This window comes from Periophthalmus magnuspinnatus, chromosome 22, assembly GCF_009829125.3.
Source record: "Periophthalmus magnuspinnatus isolate fPerMag1 chromosome 22, fPerMag1.2.pri, whole genome shotgun sequence".
Classification (NCBI taxonomy): Eukaryota; Metazoa; Chordata; class Actinopteri; order Gobiiformes; family Gobiidae; genus Periophthalmus; species Periophthalmus magnuspinnatus.
The window spans coordinates 437,143-458,460 of NC_047147.1; the positions used below are offsets into that span (position 1 = coordinate 437,143).

The 21,318-nt window shown below is 40.3% G+C and overlaps 1 protein-coding gene across 2 annotated transcripts in view; it reads right to left on the bottom strand.

The window, feature by feature from the left end:
* nin (ninein (GSK3B interacting protein)) overlaps positions 1-21,318 on the bottom strand; it is a 46,749-nt gene that overhangs the window by 15,309 nt on the left and 10,122 nt on the right. For both annotated transcript variants that reach the window (XM_055231103.1, XM_055231105.1), the window contains 16 exons: positions 19,864-19,957; positions 18,753-18,916; positions 14,637-14,685; positions 14,403-14,566; positions 13,197-13,343; positions 12,723-12,890; positions 12,241-12,377; positions 11,197-11,337; positions 10,765-10,939; positions 8,991-9,101; positions 8,833-8,922; positions 7,297-7,432; positions 6,485-6,606; positions 4,762-5,819; positions 1,103-1,189; positions 393-462 (listed from right to left, as the gene is read on the bottom strand). In XM_055231103.1, coding sequence (XP_055087078.1) covers positions 393-462; positions 1,103-1,189; positions 4,762-5,819; positions 6,485-6,606; positions 7,297-7,432; positions 8,833-8,922; positions 8,991-9,101; positions 10,765-10,939; positions 11,197-11,337; positions 12,241-12,377; positions 12,723-12,890; positions 13,197-13,343; positions 14,403-14,566; positions 14,637-14,685; positions 18,753-18,916; positions 19,864-19,957 — 2,913 coding nt within the window. The remainder of the gene's footprint in view (positions 1-392; positions 463-1,102; positions 1,190-4,761; positions 5,820-6,484; positions 6,607-7,296; positions 7,433-8,832; positions 8,923-8,990; positions 9,102-10,764; positions 10,940-11,196; positions 11,338-12,240; positions 12,378-12,722; positions 12,891-13,196; positions 13,344-14,402; positions 14,567-14,636; positions 14,686-18,752; positions 18,917-19,863; positions 19,958-21,318) is intronic.

Consider the following 21,318-nt stretch of genomic DNA (forward strand, 5'->3'; position numbering starts at 1 on the left):
GTATTGGTGGTTTTCAGATTACAGAATATGATTACCTCATGCTGCCAGATAACATTTCACTTTATCATGAAAAATCCAAAATGTAAATTCACAAATACTGAACCTGGTCATTTCTACTATTGCCTAGACCCAAGAACTCACTGTATTACAACACAAACCTGCATTTTAACAATATTCATTTCAATCATTCCCCATCTGTATTAAATACTACTGGCCTATAGAATGTTGTGATGTCACATTATTTTAGTATTTGGCAATTGGAGTTTAAATAGTTTAAATAACTACTTGTTGACAAAAATGATCCATTTTCTGTTAAAGCTGGTCAAATCAATCATTTTTGTGAAGCTCTGTGAGGTGACTGCAGTTGTACTAAAATGCAAATATGCATGTACCTGTTTCTTGAAGTCATCTGCAGCCCTCTGAGATGCATCCTTCTCTTTTTTTAGTGTTTCCAGTGTTTTCCTAAAATAAAAAGTCAATTAGCTGACCAAGACCATAGACTGTACAGAAGTGGACTAACGGAGTGTGATGTCACCCATAGCACTTGACTTCAGTCAAATGAAGCTCATCGAGGCAAGCAGTTATACGGGCGAATTTGGAGCCAAGTTCTGACAGCGAGTATCATAGTAATCAAAGAGCCAATCCGGAGCCAGGCTGTTGAAGTTAACACCCCTTTCCTGCACTTAGCATTGCTGTCAATCAAACCTGTTGCTAACGCTAGCAGAAGCGACCTCAGGGAAAGAAGGCGCCTAATTCATCTCTAGATTTATGAACAAAATAGCAAAATAAAAACCCCAGGATCATGTAAAGCAGGTTAACATGAACATTTTAAGACCGAAATGACGAGTCTGACAGCAGCAGTTACAGAGAGAGGGGCCACAGCTTTTCAATGTAAAGTAAATTGGAGCCAGAGTCGATGGAGCCGGAAGTGCACCCATAATCACTTCCTATTTGGAAGATGGTGGCTAGCAGCTTAGCTATGTCCATTTATATATACAGCTGATGGCCAAGACACGTTTCCCATTCTGCAGTCTATAGTTAAAGAAATATGGCTTATATATAAAAACATATTTGAACAAGACATGAAAGCTTGATGTCTCACATCATCTCCTTCAGGTCTGCGTCCTTCAAAGCCTCAATCTTATTTTTCAGAACAAGATTTTCTTCGGAGAGTCGACCAGCTTTAGATCTATGAAGAAATAGAGTAATTTCAATAAACATAACACAAAATTATTTGCTCCTGCTTTTAAAGAAGAAAAATTAAACTAAAAAGTACTGGAAAGCAGATAAGCAGGTTGGGAATTCACAGCTTCTAAAAGGACCTAAAATGATTGGCTGGAAGAAGTTCAGACATTTATGGAAAAAAACAACAATTTTAAGTACAAAACTACCACTCACAGCCCACACAGACCAAATCAAACCCATCCAAAGCAGCTTAAAGAACACAGCAGTTTACAGTACATACTAATAGGAGTGGAGTTCTGGAGTCTATGGTAGGTATCTTGGTGGGACTTCCTAGTACTTTTGCAGCTGTTACCTATGCACTTTTGTTGTCTTGGTCAGGATCTGGGACTCGTCTTGAAGATCATTTATGGTTGTTTGTAGTTGTGCGTTTTCCTTTTTGAAATCCTCCATTTGAATTTGGTTAAAACCGAGGTCGTGAATGGGGCTTGTAGACGCTTGGCTATTAGCACGGATTGTCAGAATTTTTCCATTTGATAAGTCTAATTCCTCAAGTAGTTCAGACAACCTCCCATTCTCCTGTCTCATGTGGTTAATCTCATGTGTCAACATTAATTTACCATCTTGAAAACCATACATATTCATGCTGCTTTCTAGAACCCACACTCGTTTTTCCAGCTCTTCATTTTGTTCTTTCAGTTTGTCATTTTCACAAATGCAGTCTTCATAGCGTATCTGCAAGTCAGCCATCTTGAAGGCTTTCCTCTCCAGTTCTTTAATTTGCTCCATGAAAAACAACAACTTCACCTTGAGGCTATAGTTTTCTTCCAAAACGTCATGTCCTGTTTTGAGTTTTTCATTACTATGAGCCAGTAAGATCTCAAGTATTTCAATTTTTTGCTGTAATAAGCAGATTTTTTGTTGAAGTAGAACATGTTCCTCCATAGCAGTTTTGTACGAAGTCTTTAGCTTGATACTATCTTTGTTTTCGCTGTGAACGTTTTTGCTAGCTGAGTGGTTAAAACTGATTTCTGGCATCAGGAAACCATTGTTGGATTTATTACAATTGCTTCTTGCATCTTCCAACCGTTGACCCAAGTCATCCGCATCCTCTGGCGTTATGTTATCAACCAGTGTTTCATAAAGGGGTGAATCTTCATGCAAGCATTCTCCAACCTCAAGATCTGGTACAATTTGTGGTTTTAGTTCACAAAACATTTTATTATTGTCATCCTTATTCACATTTGCCCTTTCTAGTCCTTCCAGTCGTGGGAAGTCATCGCTCTTTTGAAACGCAGCATTCAAAGAAACAATGTCTGTTTTGTTTTTGAATGTCTTATCACCACAGTGTGGTTTTTGGTCAGGAGTGAAATTTGGGTCAATGCTGGTCCATATGACTCCCTCGTCTCCACTGTCAGTAACACTCATATCTACTTCCCAATTCAGACATTGTTTTGGATTAGCTTGGCTTTGTTGATTTTCAAAGTAATCTGTAGATGCCATAATGTCTTCTAGAGAATTGCAAGATTCAGATCTGCTCAACCTACACTCATTTTTACCATTTAAACTGATTTCATTATCTTCTATAGGAGATCCCAGTATATCAATGCTTTCCAAACTTGAAGACGACTTGGTTGAAATAGTAACTGGTGTACCACATTCTGTAATTTCACAAGTAATTTCGCAATAATCATTTAAGTTTTCAACATTTTCAATTTTAAAATCGTAATCTAAAATACACTCAATTTCTGAGTTTTGTACAAAATTTAAAACCTGGCTAACCTCCATCTCTAGCTCTTTGATTTTGCTCCACTTTGCTCCCTTTTCTTCCATTTCGGCTATAATTTTATGCAAATCCTTTCTTTCACTGTCAAAATCAACTTGCAATCTGTCCACCAATTGTTCCAACTGTTCAACATTTATTTTCAAATCATCCCTTTCCGTTAGAAGCTCACTTCTTTCATTAATTTGCTTTTCAGAAATCTCTTTATGTTTTGCCTCAAGTTCAGAGAGATTTTGCAGTAGTTCGTTCACTTCTTCTTGTAAATTTTGAACTCTTTTTCTGAGCATTTTTTCCGTTTCGGTTGCTTGCTTTTGCGTTTGAGAAACCAACTCCTCCCTGGTTTCTAGACTCTGCTGTAGCCTGTTATGTAGCTCATTTAGCTGTCTGCTTAGCTCAGTCTCTCTCAGCTGTCCTCGAGTAACAATATCATCCAGTTCACTTCGTAATATTTTGTTTTTCAGTTCCACATCCTCCCTTTCTTGCATCTCCTTGATCCACTCCTCCATCTTCCTCCCTCGTTCAGTCTCCAAAATGGCCGCCATGTTTTGTCTCTGCTCCTCTGCGTTCTTCAGCAGTTCTTCCCATTGACGCTTCTCTCTCATATGTTTTTCAGACAAAGTTTTTAGCTTGTTTTGATAATTTTGTTCGAGTTTTAAAACATCGTCTTGAAATCTCTGGGCTACAATGTCTTGATCCGTTTCAAATCTGTCCTCCACCTCTTTCAGTCTGAGCCCAAAGCTGGTCTCGATATGTCTCCTGTACATAGTTAGTCAATAAGTGTTAGTAAAAGGAAAAGAAATGCTATGGTAGACACAGAACACAAAAATCTTTCTCCTCTCAAACAGAAAACACTCTGTTCCACCTTGTGATGTCATGTGGTAATACAGGAAGTGCTCTACAGTGTTTTTAAACTCCATACACCTTCAGTAGAATCATTTGGATAATTCCATCCCTGGAATGACTGATCTCTACTGAACTAAAGGTAAAACTAACGTGAAAACTACCAGTTCATGACATCACAAGGTGGAACAGAGCATTTTGAGTTTTGGAGATGTAGACAGACTAATAATAGTGTTACTCAAATATTTGTGAATGAAACAAAACACAACTCCAGGTGTGATTCTGAGGAGGCAACAGCATTAGAACATGGCTTAAAGCTCACAGGAGTCCATTTTGTGTAATATAGGACTTCACAACTTTGTTCTTGTCATAACAGCAATAATGTGGATTATAATGGTGATAAAAAGCAGATTAACATAATTGGTCAACACCTTTTTGCTGAGGTAATAGTTAATATTTTTGATCACAGGAATCATGTTAAAAAATGTGTTTGCCTACATTACATTAGGACTCAGGTCATTGAACTTAGAACCTATACATTTTTACACAGCACCTGTAATGTGTCAAGTTAACTTCTGATATGAGCAAGGCTGACAAAAGTGTGTTAACAGCCTGGATAAAGTAGGCCTGTCACAATAGCAAATTTTGACGTTTGATATATATCGCTGAAGTATAGTAAACCCATTAATGCCATTGACACAAAAACCCAAGAGCAGATTTAAAACACAAAAACTATTATAAATCTACAATATTGTTAAAAATTATGAGCTGCAATAAAACATCAGAATGAAAGACTTGAGTTCTTAGTTTGCATCTGTAATGAAATGTAAAGTTATTCATTCTAATCTTTTATGGCTTAAATCTTATCATATAGCCAAAAAAATATATTCATTCATTCAGATTCATATATAGAACACTAAGATGATAGTGATTATCATGACCTATCATGGCCTCACCTCTCTACTGCGATGTCTTCCTTCAGTTTGTCCAAAGTGCTGTGTAGCTCCTCCCTCTCCTCTCTGTGCCTCTGGGTCAACTCCTTCAGCGTTTCCTGGTGTCTCTCCTGAACCCTCTCCCTCTCCTCCATCATCACTCGTTCAAACTTCTCCTCCTCCTCCTCTCTTTCAGCAGCCACCTTATTCATCTCCTCGCTCACCCTCTCCTGCACCATTCCTTCAAAGTCCTCTTCTAGTTGTGCTTTCTCTTTTTCCCAGTTATTCCTTAACTTCTCCTCTTTTTGTTCATATTCCCTTGTCTGTTGGTGTAGTCTTGCATTCAAATTTTCATCATGTTTTTGTTGAATTTCTGCTTTTTCCATCTCCCATTGCTTCCTCAGCTCCCTCTCCTTATCCTCCTGTTCTTTGACTAGTTTGAGCATCTCTTCTTCAAGCAAAACCTGCAGGTTTTCCGTATTTTGTTCATCCAATTGGTTTCTTTCTTTCTGCCACTGTGCTGTCAACCTGTGTATGATCCCGTCTGTCTCCTCCTCAAACCTAACTTGTTCTTGGTCTAATCTGACCCCAATTTCATTGTCAAAATGTGTCTTTAAATCCTCTTTTTCTTTCTCAAAATCACTCAAAAGTCTAGTTCTCTCCTGCTCCATTTTGACAGTAGTTTCAGCTTGAGTTTGCACTAGTCTTGAAATTTCTTGGCTGTGTTTTTGTTTTAGCTCTTCCATCTCCTTATTAAACCCATCGTTCATTTCACTTTGCTCCTCCTCTAGATTCCTAAGATGTTCGTCTAAATCTGCGTTCTTAATATGAGATTCTAGTAACTGTTGTCGTAGTGTTTGGATTTGTTCCTGTAATGCTTCTAGTTCCTGGTTCTTTTCCGGTTTTGGGGGGTCCATCGTAGCTTGCTCTAGCTGCCTTTGAAGCTCCTCCGCCTGGGTTTGGACTCTACACATCTCCTCTCTCAAAGTCTGGAGCTCTTCTTGGTGTTGTTGGGCTAAAGTTGATCTCTGCTCCTCGTGTGAAGTCCTCTGGTTTGTAACAAGCTCCTCAAATTCACTAATCTGGAGAAGTGAGAAGATGCAGTAAATACATTGTTCCAAGCCATGCACTGCCACTCTATACATACACAGATGAGGTGCAGCTACCTTTCAGATCACTGCTTTTTTTTTCCTATAACATTTTAATATGACACTATTAAGATAAAGTTTCAAAAAATATTCTTGCATGACATTACAGTAGCACAATATTTATGTTTTGTTTTTACTTTACCATCAACAGCTTCACTATGGATTGGCTCTTTGGTTACCATGATACTCGCTCAGAATTACAAATACGTAACTCTGCTCCAAATTGGCTCCTATAACTGCTAGCCTTAAAGTGCTCCATTTGACTGGAGCTGAACACTGGATGACGTCACACTCACTTAGGTCACTTCTATATACAGCCTATGGCATCACTAGATCTAAACCAGTTCTATAACGAGACTATATCAGGTTTAAAACTATGGCTAAACCAGAACCTAACCTAAAATAGGACTACACTATTTGTCTACTGGTTCTAAACCACAACACCCAAAAGAAGACAAAATGTTGATTAAACTGACCCTAAATTCAGCAAATAAGGAGCTTGGATTCTACCCCAGGTCCCCATACCACAGTTTGAGTCACACTGACATACAGGACGCTGACATCGACTGACCCCAGCTTATTTCGAGCTCATTCTGTACCTTGTTTTCCAGTTGGTTTCGGAGCTCGTTCATCTCCTGCAGGTGTCGGTCTTTAAGCTGCTCCAGCATCATCTCAGACTCCAAACTCAGACTGAACGGCTGCACCTCCTCTGAGCCCAGCCCTGGGAACAAAAGCGCACACATACAGACAGACACATTAGAGGAAGGACGGATTATGAAGTTTATCGTTTAAAATAAAAATGCAACAAAAAGAGCTGATCAAAAATGAAAATGGAAAAAACATATGCTGTAAGCTTACACATATGGGTCTATAATGAGGTCTGTGTTTAAAAACTAGAGCTACTAGAGAGTTATTGTTCACTGATCTGAAGGTTGGTGGTTCGAATCGTGCTCTTGACATAATCATTGGTTGATCAGTCAAATCCACTGACCCACAGGTTGGCGGTGCAATTCCAGCCCCCCAAAAATAAATACTGCTGCTGTGTCACAAAATGCTTCATGCTTTAGTGTAAACATGACTAAACTGCTCTCCTATAGGTTTATAACTAAAAAAGGGCTGTGAGTGCGTTTGTAGTCAATTTAAAAAACGTAATTTGGGGAAAATAATCAAAATCGGCTTAAGCATTTTAGCGCATCGGTTTCTCTGAAGTCAAAGAATCTGTAATCACACTATAGAGTAAAAATACTTTTAAATTAACAAGATTAGTATTTAGCAATCTTAAAAGCACTATTGGTTTAACATTAGGTTGTTGACACAATCCTGAGCTCTACATCCCCCAACCCTACACACCATAATAACTGATTTTAGACTCATAATAAACCACTAAACACAGATCTGAATCCACATGTACCGGGGTCAGACTCGTTGCCGGGGCTCTTGCTCTCCAGCTCCTCATTCAGAGTCTTTGAACTCGTCTGATGTACGTGGCCAATACTATGGAAGTCGTTTAACTCTGACTGAAGTTCGTCAATACGGTCCTGAAGCTCCTAGAAAATAAAAGCACACAGAGTGAAGCAAACAACGAAGTTAAATCTGTCAACTGGACAAATCTTGTAGGAGTGAAGACGTTTGGCTGCCCATCCAAGCCGCTTCTTCAGTTCTGGTCAGAATACTGGTGGCCACTGCCTTTAAATCTAACTGAGGGGAGGGGCTAACTACACTGAAACTGTAGTTAGCCCACACATTGGTTGGACTAAAATCAAAATTCAGGATCTGGAGCTTTTACTGCACATATTAATGCTGTGGATCCAAACATCAAGTTCACACGGGAAGAAGCCAAGGAGAACAAACTGGCCTTTTTAGATTGTGCAGTAACAATAGGAGAGGACAGGCGACTCCAGGTAGAAGTTTACAGGAAGCCCACACATACGGACCAATACCTGCTGTTTGACTCACACCATCCACTGCAGCACAAACTCGGAGTGATCCGGACACTACAACACAGAGCTCAAGTGGTGCCCACAAACACAGAGGGAAAAGTGAAGGAGGAGCAACATGTGGAGAAAGCCCTCTCTGCTTGTGGAGATCCAAAATGGGCCTTCAATAGATCTAAGAGCTAAAAAACAGGACAATAGGAATCTGAACCTAGAAGGAGAGGTGTTACCATCCCTTACACTGCGGGTGTGTCTGAAAAACCTCAGAGAATCTTCAGACAGTATGAGATTCCTGTCTTTTTCAAACCCACAAACACTTTAAAGCAAAAATTGGTTCACTCTAAGGACAAAACCTCGAGCCATAAACAAAGTAATGTAGTCTACTCCATTCAGTGTAGTGAAGAGTGCAGTGAGCGTTACACTGGAGAAACTAAACAGCTGCTCCATAAGAGGATGTACCAACACCGACGGGAGAGTTCCTCTGGACCCCAGTCCACCGTGCATCTCCATCTTAAAGACACTAACCACTCCTTTGAAGATAGCGAAGTTCAGATCTTAGCCAGAGAAAATAAATGGTTTGAGAGAGGAGTTAAGGAAGCCATTTTTGTTAGGAAAGAGAATCCTTCCTTAAACAGAAATGGGGGCCTGAGACATAATCTCTCCCCCATCTACAACTCCATCCTCAGACCCAGAACAATGAGAACAATAGCAGGGTCACTAAGGGCTGAATAGGGTAGTCTCAGCTGAAACTGGAGACAATAGCTGTTTACAGTTTCAGTGTAGTTAGCCCCTCCCCTCAGTTAGCCACCAGCATTCTGACCAGAACTGAAGAAGCGGCTTGGATGAGCAGTGAAACGTCTTCACTCCTACAAGATTTGTCCAGTTGACAGATTTAACTTCGTTGTTTGCTATGGATCAGACCTGGATGACTGAGGGTCTACACAGACACACAGAGTAAAAATATATTCTCATGAATGCAGACAGAAGTGATGAGGACATGGCGGAGCACACACCCTGCACTGAGTCTCATAACTGATGTGAAGTTGTTTAATCCGTTCCTCTTGAAGAAAGAACTCTGCACTGCCGGGGTCCAATTCTCCAAACTGAAAACAAATTTAATTCACTTTCCAGAATAATAATAATGTTTAAGAATGACTGTTTGTTTTGTTACCTTCTCCTTCATGATGTTATCTATGTTTGTCTGAAGTTTTGTGATTTGGTTTTGAGCTTCTACAAGTTTTTCTGCAGTGTCCAACAGCTCCGTCTCAAGGCGCCGATTTTCCTAAACAAGAAATCAAGAAGTTATTTGAGTTTATTATTTTAAATTTGTAAACTGAAAAACACACACAGCAAAAACATATAACTGGGTACACCTGCATTTTCTTTTTGTATAAACACAGGACATGTGAATGGGAGAGGATGAGTACCACTAGAGCAGTGGTTCTTAACCTGGGTTCGATCGAACCCTCGGGGTTCGGTGAGTCAGTCCCAGGGGTTCGGCGGAGGTCAAGACACGCACCAGACTCATATGATTCGCGGATTGCGAGCGTCTCCAGACGCTAGCCATGTCCTAATTCGACAAATGCACCCTTTGATGTGCCTATCCAACACTGCTCCCTCTAAACTGCGCGCGTGCTCAATTGCGCACTGCTGACACGGTCTCCGCGCACAGACAATCTGTGCTGCGCACAAAAAAATCGAACCGGAGTTGAAAATAAAATAAACACACAATTCATTCTGCGCTATTTTTCAATGTGAGTCAGTGAGTGTGACCGGGACGAGCTGCACCAGACAATTATGTGAGTCACAGACGTATTTGCGCAGATTATCAACGTTATTGACAGGCGTCCTCATGAGCCGCTACCAGAGTTTTAGTCGATGTGGCCGACGTGGACTGAAAACTCGCTGAAGATTCTAAGTGTTTAACCCCTTAATGTTCCGATGGCCCGCCCTCGGGCAAAGATCCGCGCGTAAAATTAAGCGCGCGTGCAGCAGTTTTGCGTTTTAAACATGACGAAACGGACAAAACAAAGGAAGTACGCGACCGAGGACACTGTGGATGTTGGTAGAAGTTAAACTAGAGGCATCTCAGACCTGGAGCAGTTCGTGGAACCGAGTGAAGATCTCATGGTGGACTGAGGAGCAGAGGACCTTATGATTTGATGGACTGGATGTTGTTCTTGATCGGTAAGCGTGGTTTATTCTGCTATTGACTTAATTGTGGGTCAAATGTGTATTATGTGTAATCATTAGCATTAGCTAATGCCAATCTGCAGTAATAGAGCAGCTGGGTGTGCAGATACAGATTCCTCTCAGTGTGTATTGGTCATTGAATACTGTCACTTCGAATGGCATAAAAACATACAACGACATAAAAAACAGGAACAGACTTTGCTGTGAAAATGACATGAGAGTGGCCAAGGTGAAGCCCTGCATTTCTGACCTGGTCTCTCAAAGGCAACAACAGAAGTCACACTGATTTGCAGTAAATATTCATTATTGTAGCCTAATGGAAATTAGATGATGGGTGTGTGTTAAAATGTTAAAAATAATAAAAAGTATAAATACAGTAAGTTCATTATTGGAATACATAATACAATACAAAATTAAAATAATTTCAATGTGGTGGTATTAAAAAAGGTCATGTCTTCATTAAAAGGTATGTATGTAATTTGTTGTGAGTTTATGCATTGTATTGGTTTTATTCTTTGAACACAGTGATGTTAATACACGGTTTATTTTGTGCACCAGTAAAACATACATATGTCTTGAATTTGAAAAAAATTACATTTTATTTTTCAATAAGGAAGGGTTCGGTGAATGTGCATATGGAACCGGTGGGGTTCAGTACCTCCAACAAGGTTAAGAACCACTGCACTAGAGGCTTATCTAACATGGTAAAGTATAAATACTGTCTCATACTTACACAAGTTTGGTTACATTACCTTGACAGAGACAGAGAGGTGATCTCGGAGGAAGGACTCTTCTTCTCTGATCTTCTGGATCTGGGCTTCGAGCTGGTCCCTCTGAGCTCCTGCCTGAGCATGCATCTGCTCCATCTCCTGCATCAACTCCGCCCGGACCCAGCACAGTTTGTCTTTGTGCTCCTGCTCAAGCTTCCTGTCCAAAACACACACACACGCATTTAGAAACAACAACAGGACCACAGCTGCACTTTTATCCTTAAACACTTGAAAGTAATATTTTTTTCATTTACAAGAGGAGCATAACAAGTAAAAGCCTTTATGTCCGCACCAACAACTTTCAAGTGTTTAGGGATAAAAGTACAGCTGTGCTATGGATCAGACCTGGACGACTGAGGAATTACAGAGTTAACTTGAAAGGACAATGCAAGGGTCTAAGGACAAAGGTCTGACCTGAGATTGAGGTTGTTCATGTGTTCGATGGCTGAGTGGTGCTCGTCTACTTCTGTGGCTAGTTGACTTTTGAGTCGTTCTGCTTTCTCCAGGTCTGACTGGATTTTTTCTTTTTCCCTGAGTTCACGGTCCACACACGCTCTGGAATTGTCACAGAAAAACATGCACATTGTTATAGTTTGCTCTTCGGAGGATGAGAAATCATTTGGCATTTTGATGTTAAGGAGCCCTAATCTTCAGCAATCTCATTTGTTTTTTGTTGCCGCCATAGACTGTATAAAGAGGTGGACTAAGTGAGTGTAACGTCACCCAAGGCGTTCGGCTCCAGTAAAATCAAGCTCATGGAAGCTAGCAGTTAGAGGGGCCAATTTGGAGCCAAGTTCCATATTAGGAATTCTGACCACGAGTGCCAAAGCAACCAAAGAGCCAATCTGGAGCAAAGCTGTAGAAGGAAATGCCCTTCCCACCAGTATCGCTGGTTTGGCAGGGGGCAGGTACTTAGCAGCATGGTCAATCAACCTGTTGCTAAAGCTAGCGGGAGTGACCTCGGGGAAAGAAGGCAGCCGATTTGTTAATTCTTATTAATGTTCATAAGTTATGGACACAATAGCTAAAATAAAAATGCTAGGATCATGTAAAGAGGGTTAATGCAAACATTTAAAGAACAAAATGAGCCTGACAGCAGCAGTGACAGAGAGAGGGGGTTTTCTAATGTAAATTGATTTGGAGCCAGAGTCGATGGAGCTGGAAGCGCACTCATGCTCACTTCCTACTTGGAATATTAGCTATGTAGATACAGGTTAGCCATGTCCATTTATATATACAGTCTATGGTTACCGCTAATCTGCAAACACTTCAGATTAATGCAGTGGCTCTAAAACTTTCACACCAAGTACCACCAAAGAACAGATTTTGGCTGTCAGAGTAGCACCAGATCTAAACCAGGACTTGTCGTATCTAGGGCCAAATCAGGTCTAAAAGTGGACTACATCATTTCCACTGTATATATGTAATAATAAAAGGTTATTTGAGTAATGAACTCACAGGAGGTGTCTGATCTCTGCTCTGAAACTTGCTAGCGCCGCCTGCAGCACGCCGTTCTTAGTCTCCAGCAGCTCGGTTTCCAGGGCAACGGTGAGGTCACTGAGGCTCAGCTTTCCGTCCAGACTGAAATTCAAGGCCTTAGGAAAAGATTTTTTTTTTTATAGATAGTTGCTTAAAAATGTTTTTGCCAAGTCTTAATTAAATAATGCAAAATTATATTCTTTCTTATTTTGGTTTGGTGTGATGGTTATATTTCTACTTTACACATTTATTTATCTTGTCTCTGAAGCCTACCATTGCCAAAAAAATGTTCCATTATCCTTGTCTTCCACTTATCTGGGGCCAGGTCACGGGGGCGGCAGTCTAAGCAGGAACTCCCAGACTTCCCTCACCCCAGACACTTCCTCCATATTTTTAACTTCCACTGAGGTGTACTTTAGTGCGTCAGTCTTATAGTTCACAAACGTTGGAGAGACATTCACCTGCAGGATTTCAGCACTGTTCTCAATCCCTTCCTCTGTCCATGAGTCCAGGACCTGTTCCACTGGAGTGAAGCCCGTTCCATCGTCTAAGGTGGAGAAAAGCCTCAAGCCGATGGTGCAGCTCAGAGCCGAGGGAGTGGCTATTCTACGGCCACCCTCGTCGAATGGCTAAAACAAGACATTGTAGATTTTATTTGGGCAGTTAGCGAGTGTTATCAATGTTAGAAAACATAAATACAAATGATAAACTTTTAAAAACAACATATTATGGAAACAGAAAATATATAAACCTATGCTGATTAAACCACTTTGCTTTTCCAGTTCTAATTCAAACACAAGGTTCTTAAAAGTTCATATATGACTACAAAGTTGCCCATTTCTGCAGTTACAGGAAAACTTTTCATATTATGTAAAACAACATGATGTTACAATATGTGTAATTTTAATTACAGAGAGAACTGCTCGCTTGCTGACCTGTGTGGAGTGCATTCTCTTGAGCTGCCTGTAGGGGGTGGAGGCAGAGGGAGTGGGAGGTTTGTTGTGGTTTGAAACTTTGGAAACAAACTCCTGGACACTCATCACTTCATTACTGTTTAGAATCTTAAGCACTTCCCCTGAGATCTGGAAAAACAAGTAGTACAGATTATATTTCATTTCTTTTACTAGCCTACAGATTACATTAGTGTTACATCAGTGTTACATTACATAAGTATATACAGGTAAATAAAAGGGGAAAATGTTTGTCCTAAAAAATAATAATGTCTATGCATATTCATTTTATTTTCAATTCATTTTATTTTTGTAACGCCCAAAATCACAACAACAGTTGTCTCGAATATCGATATCTGTTGACGTAAGCGGCCAGACATCTGGACGCCCAGAGGAAGCCAAAGAGGAGACTTACGGGGGTACTGAAAGAAACATGGAGTTAGTTAGTTTGAGAGCAGAAGATGCAGAGGAGAAGGTCAGATGAAGCAGCGGATGCAGAGGAGAAGGTCAGATGGAGCAGAGGACTCAAAATTGGATCACTTTTTAATAATTTTTTTTATCAAACATAACACATTGGGACAAGGTCAGAGGAGCAAAGGGCGCAGAGGATCATAGGAGCAGAGGATGAAGAGAGTCAGAGAATGCAGAGGATGTAGAGGATGCAGGAGAGGGTCAGATGGAGCAGAGATGCAGAGGAGAAGGTCAGATGGAGCAGAGGACTCAAAATTGGATCACTTTTTAATAATTTTTTTTATCAAACATAAAAAAAGGTTGCTGTGACCATTCCTCTTTGGCCTGTGTGAGTAACAATCATATGAAGAGGAAGTAGAAGGAGACAGAAATGTCAACTTCTGCATTTCTCAAAGTTGTGAAATATAGAGCACTTTATTGGACCTTCATTTTTGTGTAAGTTTAAAATACATTTTCAGGAAGCATCGAGTCATACGTATGCATCTGTATTAACTGTATCCAGTGAAAGGATCTGAAAAGTGTCTAAAAATCATAAGACTATGTTAATTTGGACTTAATTTAGACTGACTGTAGGAAATGGAAAGGTTAACATGGTTTAATAGATTTACAGGGATAATCACTAGTTGGAGGGTGAAAACCTAACCCACTGTGCCACTGTTACTTCATGGCTCTATATTAACACTAAAATAATAAATACAGTCCCACTGACTGTCAACATACCTCTAGCCCTAGATGTTGACACAGAGCAAGTAGATCTTTGTGACTGGCCAAACTGTCCCAGGACAGAGCCAGCTCCTCACAGCCCTCCTGTGCCCTCTGCTCTAGATGCCCCAGCAGAACACCCGCAGTACCAGGTTCGTCTGGGTTCCATAGGTGCAACTGACCTACAGGAACACAAGCATTTTGAGAAAACAATGTAATGCATGTTTGAGATTGAAATGTAGTAAGCAATACCTTCAGCTTCATACTCCTCCTCTGTGCTGGTCTCGAGAGCGTTCCAGCGCTGACAGAAAAAAATTATATATATATGGTTCAGTTATTTCATACCAATTGTATTATTTTTATTTATATTTAATAATTTCCATGAAGAATTTGTTTTTATCAAGTTTAGTCTGAGTATGTCATTGCAATGGCACGTTGCGTATTTTGAATCAAAAAGTCTACAGGGAATTCTCTGTCATAAAAGCATGTAGTTTGGAGCAAAGACAGCAGGAGGGCTGGGATGGTGGAGTTGGGACCTAGGCGCTGGGACCTAGGCGCTGGGACCTAGGCGCTGGGACCTAGGCGCTGGGACCTAGGCGCTGGGACCTAGGCGCTGGGACCTAGGCGCTGGGACCTAGGCGCTGGGAACTAGGCGCTGGGAACTAGGCGCTGGGAACTAGGCGCTGGGAACTAGGCGCTGGGAACTAGGCGCTGGGAACTAGGCGCTGGGAACTAGGCGCTGGGAACTAGGCGCTGGGAACTAGGCGCTGGGAACTAGGCGCTGGGAACTAGGCGCTGGGAACTAGGCGCTGGGAACTAGGCGCTGGGAACTAGGCGCTGGGAACTAGGCGCTGGGAACTAGGCGCTGGGAACTAGGCGCTGGGAACTAGGCGCTGGGAACTAGGCGCTGGGAACTAGGCGCTGGGAACTAGGCGCTGGGAACTAGGCGCTGGGAACTAGGCGCTGGGAACTAGGCGCTGGGAACTAGGCGCTGGGAACTAGGCGCTGGGACCTAGGCGCTGGGACCTAGGCGCTGGGACCTAGGCGCTGGGACCTAGGAGTTGGGACCTAGGAGTTGGGACCTAGGAGTTGGGACCTAGGAGTTGGGACCTAGGAGTTGGGACCTAGGAGTTGGGACCTAGGAGTTGGGACCTAGGAGTTGGGACCTAGGAGTTGGGACCTAGGAGTTGGGACCTAGGAGTTGGGACCTAGGAGTTGGGACCTAGGAGTTGGGACCTAGGAGTTGGGACCTAGGAGTTGGGACCTAGGAGTTGGGACCTAGGAGTTGGGACCTAGGAGTTGGGACCTAGGAAGGATAGTAATGATGAGCTGTCTGTGGAAGGCAAAATATATGGATATAGTAAATAAACAAAAATAAATACGTGAGAATAGTGACTTGCTTTGTAGTTTCATGTGACTCTTGTCTATGAAAATAAGATGGAGGTCTGCTTGTGGTAAATGAACAAAGTGGGTCTTTATGAAGGCCACAGGAAGGTCTATGCGAAGAATGGTAAATACTAATTATAATGGGTTATGACCACAGGCACACTTTCTATTTTAGTCACAAGACAAAGAACTTGCTCACTTCTGTCTAGTAAACATAACATCACAAGATGAAGGATTTTCAACCATTTAAAAACACTGGATTTGTGAGCGTCTCAGGTGACAGATTTTTCTTCTTCTACAATTTGCGCTTTAGTAATAGCAAGCATAACTATACTTTAATTTGTTATAATAGTTTTCAAGACAATAAAAACAATTATAGATGTTGTAAAACAGTACAGAATCACAATGTTCTGCTTTGACAGAAAACTTAAAAGTTAACACTTGTTAAAATGACTTTATGACAAAATAAGTAAAAATTATGTAGATGCAGTTTGGTGTGACTTGCAGTGACGTCACACTATTGTTCAGAAGTCAAAACAGCGAGTGGGGGAATGAGGAACAGATGGGCAGCTCGGAGCAGGGTTTTGATGCACATAGGAGTACAGAGGAATCTGCTTTAGTCCTGCTTTAGTCCTGCTTTAGTCCTGCTTTAGTCCTGCTTTAGTCCTGCTTTAGTCCTGCTTTAGTCCTGCTTTAGTCCTGCTTTAGTCCTGCTTTAGTCCTGCTTTAGTCCTGCTTTAGTCCTGCTTTAGTCCTGGTTTAGTCCTGGTTTAGTCCTGGTTTAGTCCTGGTTTAGTCCTGGTTTAGTCTTAGTTTAGTCTTAGTTTAGTCTTAGTTTAGTCTTAGTTTAGTCTTAGTTTAGTCTTAGTTTAGTCTTAGTTTAGTCTTAGTTTAGTCTTAGTTTAGTCTTAGTTTAGTCTTAGTTTAGTCTTAGTTTAGTCTTGGTTTAGTCCTGGTTTAGTCCTGGTTTAGTCCTGGTTTAGTCCTGGTTTAGTCCTGGTTTAGTCCTGGTTTAGTCCCTGTCCAGTCCCGGTTCAGTCCCGACATCCCACTATTGTTGAGGAATGGGAAGCAGCTGGCTGACAGGACTCTATAGGAATCCAGAGGCTGTGGGGGTGGAGTCTATTGTCCCTGTGTCTCTGTCCCTCTCCTCTGACCCTGCGCCATCTGCCGATCCAAAGTCCAGACATTGTGCTTTTGTTCAAACTCAGATTAGTCAAAATCAAGACACGCTTCAGCTCTGTGTCGGCGGCTGGCAGTGGGAGGAGCCAAAAAACAGACAATACGAACAATAATATCTAATCTAACAGAGTAATGACATGTGCAAAGTGTGGAGGCATCTAAAACAGCAGGTGGAAGAGCCCCATCAGAGAGCAGTGAACAGCCCAAGTCAGGTTAAAACGGAGCAAGTTCACTCACTTCACTAAAAGGCCCATATTGGGCTATTTTTTACACCATCTCAGCTCTAATGTTGTTTCCTCATCTCAAACAGACCTGGAGTTGTGTTTTGTTTTATTCACACATGTTTAACACACAAACCCTGCATATTTAGACTGAGTTCTCTCAAACTGAAAACACTCCACCTTGTGATGTCATGAGTTAAAATCTGAGCAGTAGAGATTGGCAATTTCAGCCCTGGAATTGCCAATCTCTACTGTACTAAACTTAAAAAGTTAGCGGTTAACTTGGAAACTACTGCTTCATGACATCACAAGGTAGAACATTTTGAGCTTTGGAGATGTACACAGATCAATAGTAAAGGTTTACTGAAATGAAAAACAAAACACAACTCCATGTATGTTTTTGACAAGGTAACATTTTAAAATGGCTTAAAACTCTTTACACTTTGGATTGACTAGAGATGTATTGTGTGGCCCTGGATGTGAAGTTTGTTTTATACCAAATTATGTCTTTCACTACTGAATTTGCATTTAAATATCAAATAGCAAATATTTATATCATAAAGAAAACTAAAGTGTGTTTCTGCATTCTGATAAAAGAAACAAAAACAATTGACTTTAACAGACTAGAGTAGAAAACAGTAGAGATTTGAGTAGTGCTGTATGTTATGGGGCCACACGTTGATTTTAAAGGAAACCTATAGGACACAATAGAGCTACATCCTCTGGCAGACAATGACACAGTTTACATGGGAAAGATACACATCACTTTAAACTCTAAAATAGGGCTATGCAATCAAGATTCAGTCTAATCGTCAATGTTTTTGTGTGTATTATGTAATGCATATGTGTGTGTATCTGTGTGTGTGTATATATATATATATACACACATGTACAGCTACAGCTAATACTTGTCATTAAAAACTTGTGGTTAGGAGCAGAGTTCAGGCTTTTGTAAAATGTGACTGTAGACTGTAAATCACTCTTATCTCCATCTGTCGTTATATGGTCACTGAGATCAATTGCTGAGACAATTGGGCCGATTGTTATTCTTGGCTAATCCCCTTAGTTCCTGAAATATCATAGGGCTATTCCATTGACAGATCCTGTTCATTGTATAATCAAAGTGCTCTCTGTAAATAACTGTACTCACACCTCAGCAGGTCAAAGCTCCTGTGGTAATCTAAATGAGTTTAAATAGACACATGGATCGGCCCGTCACCAAAAGAACTATCAACTCATCATTCAGTAAATTATGATGGAACAGTCATTTTGGGGGTTAAGACAGAACAAGGACCTGTACAAGGAGCTGCGACAAAATCTGAGCTGTAGAGGATTTTTTTAAAACTCCTTTGACTCAGGTGCAAATCAACTACTCAAGTTATTTAAAGTGCATTCACGCTTACTGTAAAAAAAAAAGAAAAAGAAAAGCATGCAAAATTGCACTACAAAAATCTGCGAAACAGTGAGGCCGTGAAAGATGAATTGCGATATACAGATACACAACTGTATTATCATTTCTTGTCTATATCTTGAGTAACACATCACATTTTAAACTTTGCTCTGCTGTGTGGGGGTGTACCTCTCGTTTACAGGGGACAGCAGACTCATAGTTCCAGTCCTGGTCTTCCTTTGGACTAGGACTGGACTGGCCAAGATCTGAAGTTGGGTCGATGAGCTCTGGAGTGGACCTGCGGCCGTAGCGTTTACTGCCCTTCACAAACTTAGGCTGGATCTCTGGAGAGGCTGAAAGAGAGAAACAGAAGACCAATGTTTGATGACAACAATAGATGAAGTTAAAGTTGCACCAAGTAACATTTCTGCTGGAGGATTCTCCAGCAGTTGTCTCCATGGAGAAGTTATTTCTTTGTCTGTTTTTTCACAGTAAGAGTGCACACACACAGTAATGTTATTCAAGGTATGCAAGATATAACAAACAGTTCGACATTGCAGACAGAGCAATAACACCTCCTTCCATGAGAAAATTGGCATGTTTAGTACATGTAAATAAAAAGTGAAAACATCTACTTATAGGCCTGTCACAACAACATATTTTGAAGTTTGATATATTGCTTAAGTAAATAAGGACAATAAACGATGATATTAAAACTCATTTATGCCACTGACACAAAAACCCAAAAGCAGATTTAAACCACAAAAACTATTATAAATCTACAATATTGTTAAAAAAAATCGTGAGCTGCAATAAATGAACAGCAGAATGAAACACTTTAACACTATAGTACTTTGTTTGCATGTGTAATGAGTCACAGAAGCATAGACTGTAGATATAATAGCTATAATAGATACATAGCTAACCTGCTAGCCGCCGCGTTCCAAAAAGGAAGTGATCATGAACGTACTTGCAGCTCCATCGAATTTGGTCTTAAAATGTTCGTTTAACATTCTCTTCATGATCCTGATATTTTTATTGCACTATTGTGTCCATAACTCAAGATATGAACATTCATAAGAGTCAAACCAGCTGCCTTCTTTTCCCCAAAGGTCATGCATGCTAGCTTTAGCAACAGGTTTGATTGACAGCGTTGCTAAATATTGACTCCAAAAAATATTGTTCCAGCTTTCATATATAGAACGATAAGTCAATATAGTGATTATTGTGACAGGCGTATCTATGAACCATCTCTCTAGTATCAGTTGGGTTAAAAGAGCCTCCCTGAGTGAAACTTTACCTGGTTTTGGTGGAGGCTCTTGTTCTGTTTGTTTCTCCTCGATGGTTGAAGACAGGACGAGTATAAGTGCATTTTTGAACTGCTCAAACTCAACCTGTAACAAAAATGTTCAACTCAATGTTAGAAAAATACCAACAAAGAAAGAAAGTATTTATAGACCAATTTTGTTTCACATACTCTTGTTTCAAGGTAAGGCAAATGTATTTGTACAGCGCAATTGGTACACAAAGTAATGCAAAGTTCTTTACAGAATAAGAGAGACATTAAAAAATAAATAAAAATCAAAACATAAATAATCATCATAAAAGTAACATTAAAAGACAAGAGTGGAGGATAAAAAAACAGTGTTTTGGATGTACTGCAGCTGTCAAGATATTTAAAGATATTTCTGACTTGAATGTTTTAATTTCCATTATGTTCAAAATAATTATCTGCCAGTGGATTGAAACTAATTAAAATGTCTACTATTACCATCTACAATTTAATTATTTTGATCCCCTCCCACTTTTTGCTCTTTATAATCATACTGTAATGTGTGACGCCATCTTGAAACCAGAAAAAACATCTACACATATTATTGTATTGTAATAATCTAGACATTTTAACCCTCTTCTTACTTCAAATTATAGCCAAGCAATTACTCACAATTTACATCAAGCCAAGTTACAGGTCAGATCTGTGGAGAGGTGACCTGTCCATCGTCTTGCAAGGTCTTGGGTAATAATGACACTTGTACTTAAATACATGCACAACAGAGGAGTTTAAAGCTGTACTGTGCAGAACACTGCAAACAAAGCAATATCATCTCCATGGACACTCCACCAGAAAAGTTACACAGTGCACCTTTTCAAGCATTATTATGGTGTGAAGGATGAGAGATAAGGCTAAGCAGATAAATAGATTCCTTTCTCTAAATGTCCCTGTATGTGTCTGTATTTCTCCATTTTGGCTGTTCATCTCTGTGTTTCAGGTTTGGGGGCATATCTCGTTCAGATTTGGAAGCCACAGCTGCCAACACTGAATATGTTGATTCCTTTGTTGATTTCTAAGGAGAGGGGACGGGGCCTTTCTTTGGGCTTCTTTGTTATAAACCGTGGTTAGGTCACTGGTTCACTGCTCCACACCCGGATGTCCACATGTTTGTGTATCAACAAGTCAATGGAAAAGTGAAGCTCAGCAGGATTTCAGCTCGTTTTTCAAATGGAATGAGGGCACACTGAGATCTGGATAACGTGTAGAATTGTTTGTTCTATATTAGTTCTGAAGGGTTTTCACAGAGGTTCTCGCTCTGAAATTTTGCAGATATTTATTAAATTTTCTACCCAGATAATTACATTTTGTCATTATATTTACAAAAGTGAAACAATTTGTGAACTTTACCATTACTTAACTCAGGCCTGTTGGTCTTGCATGTATCTATAGTTCTAATCTTGCAGATCATTGTTATACTTTACA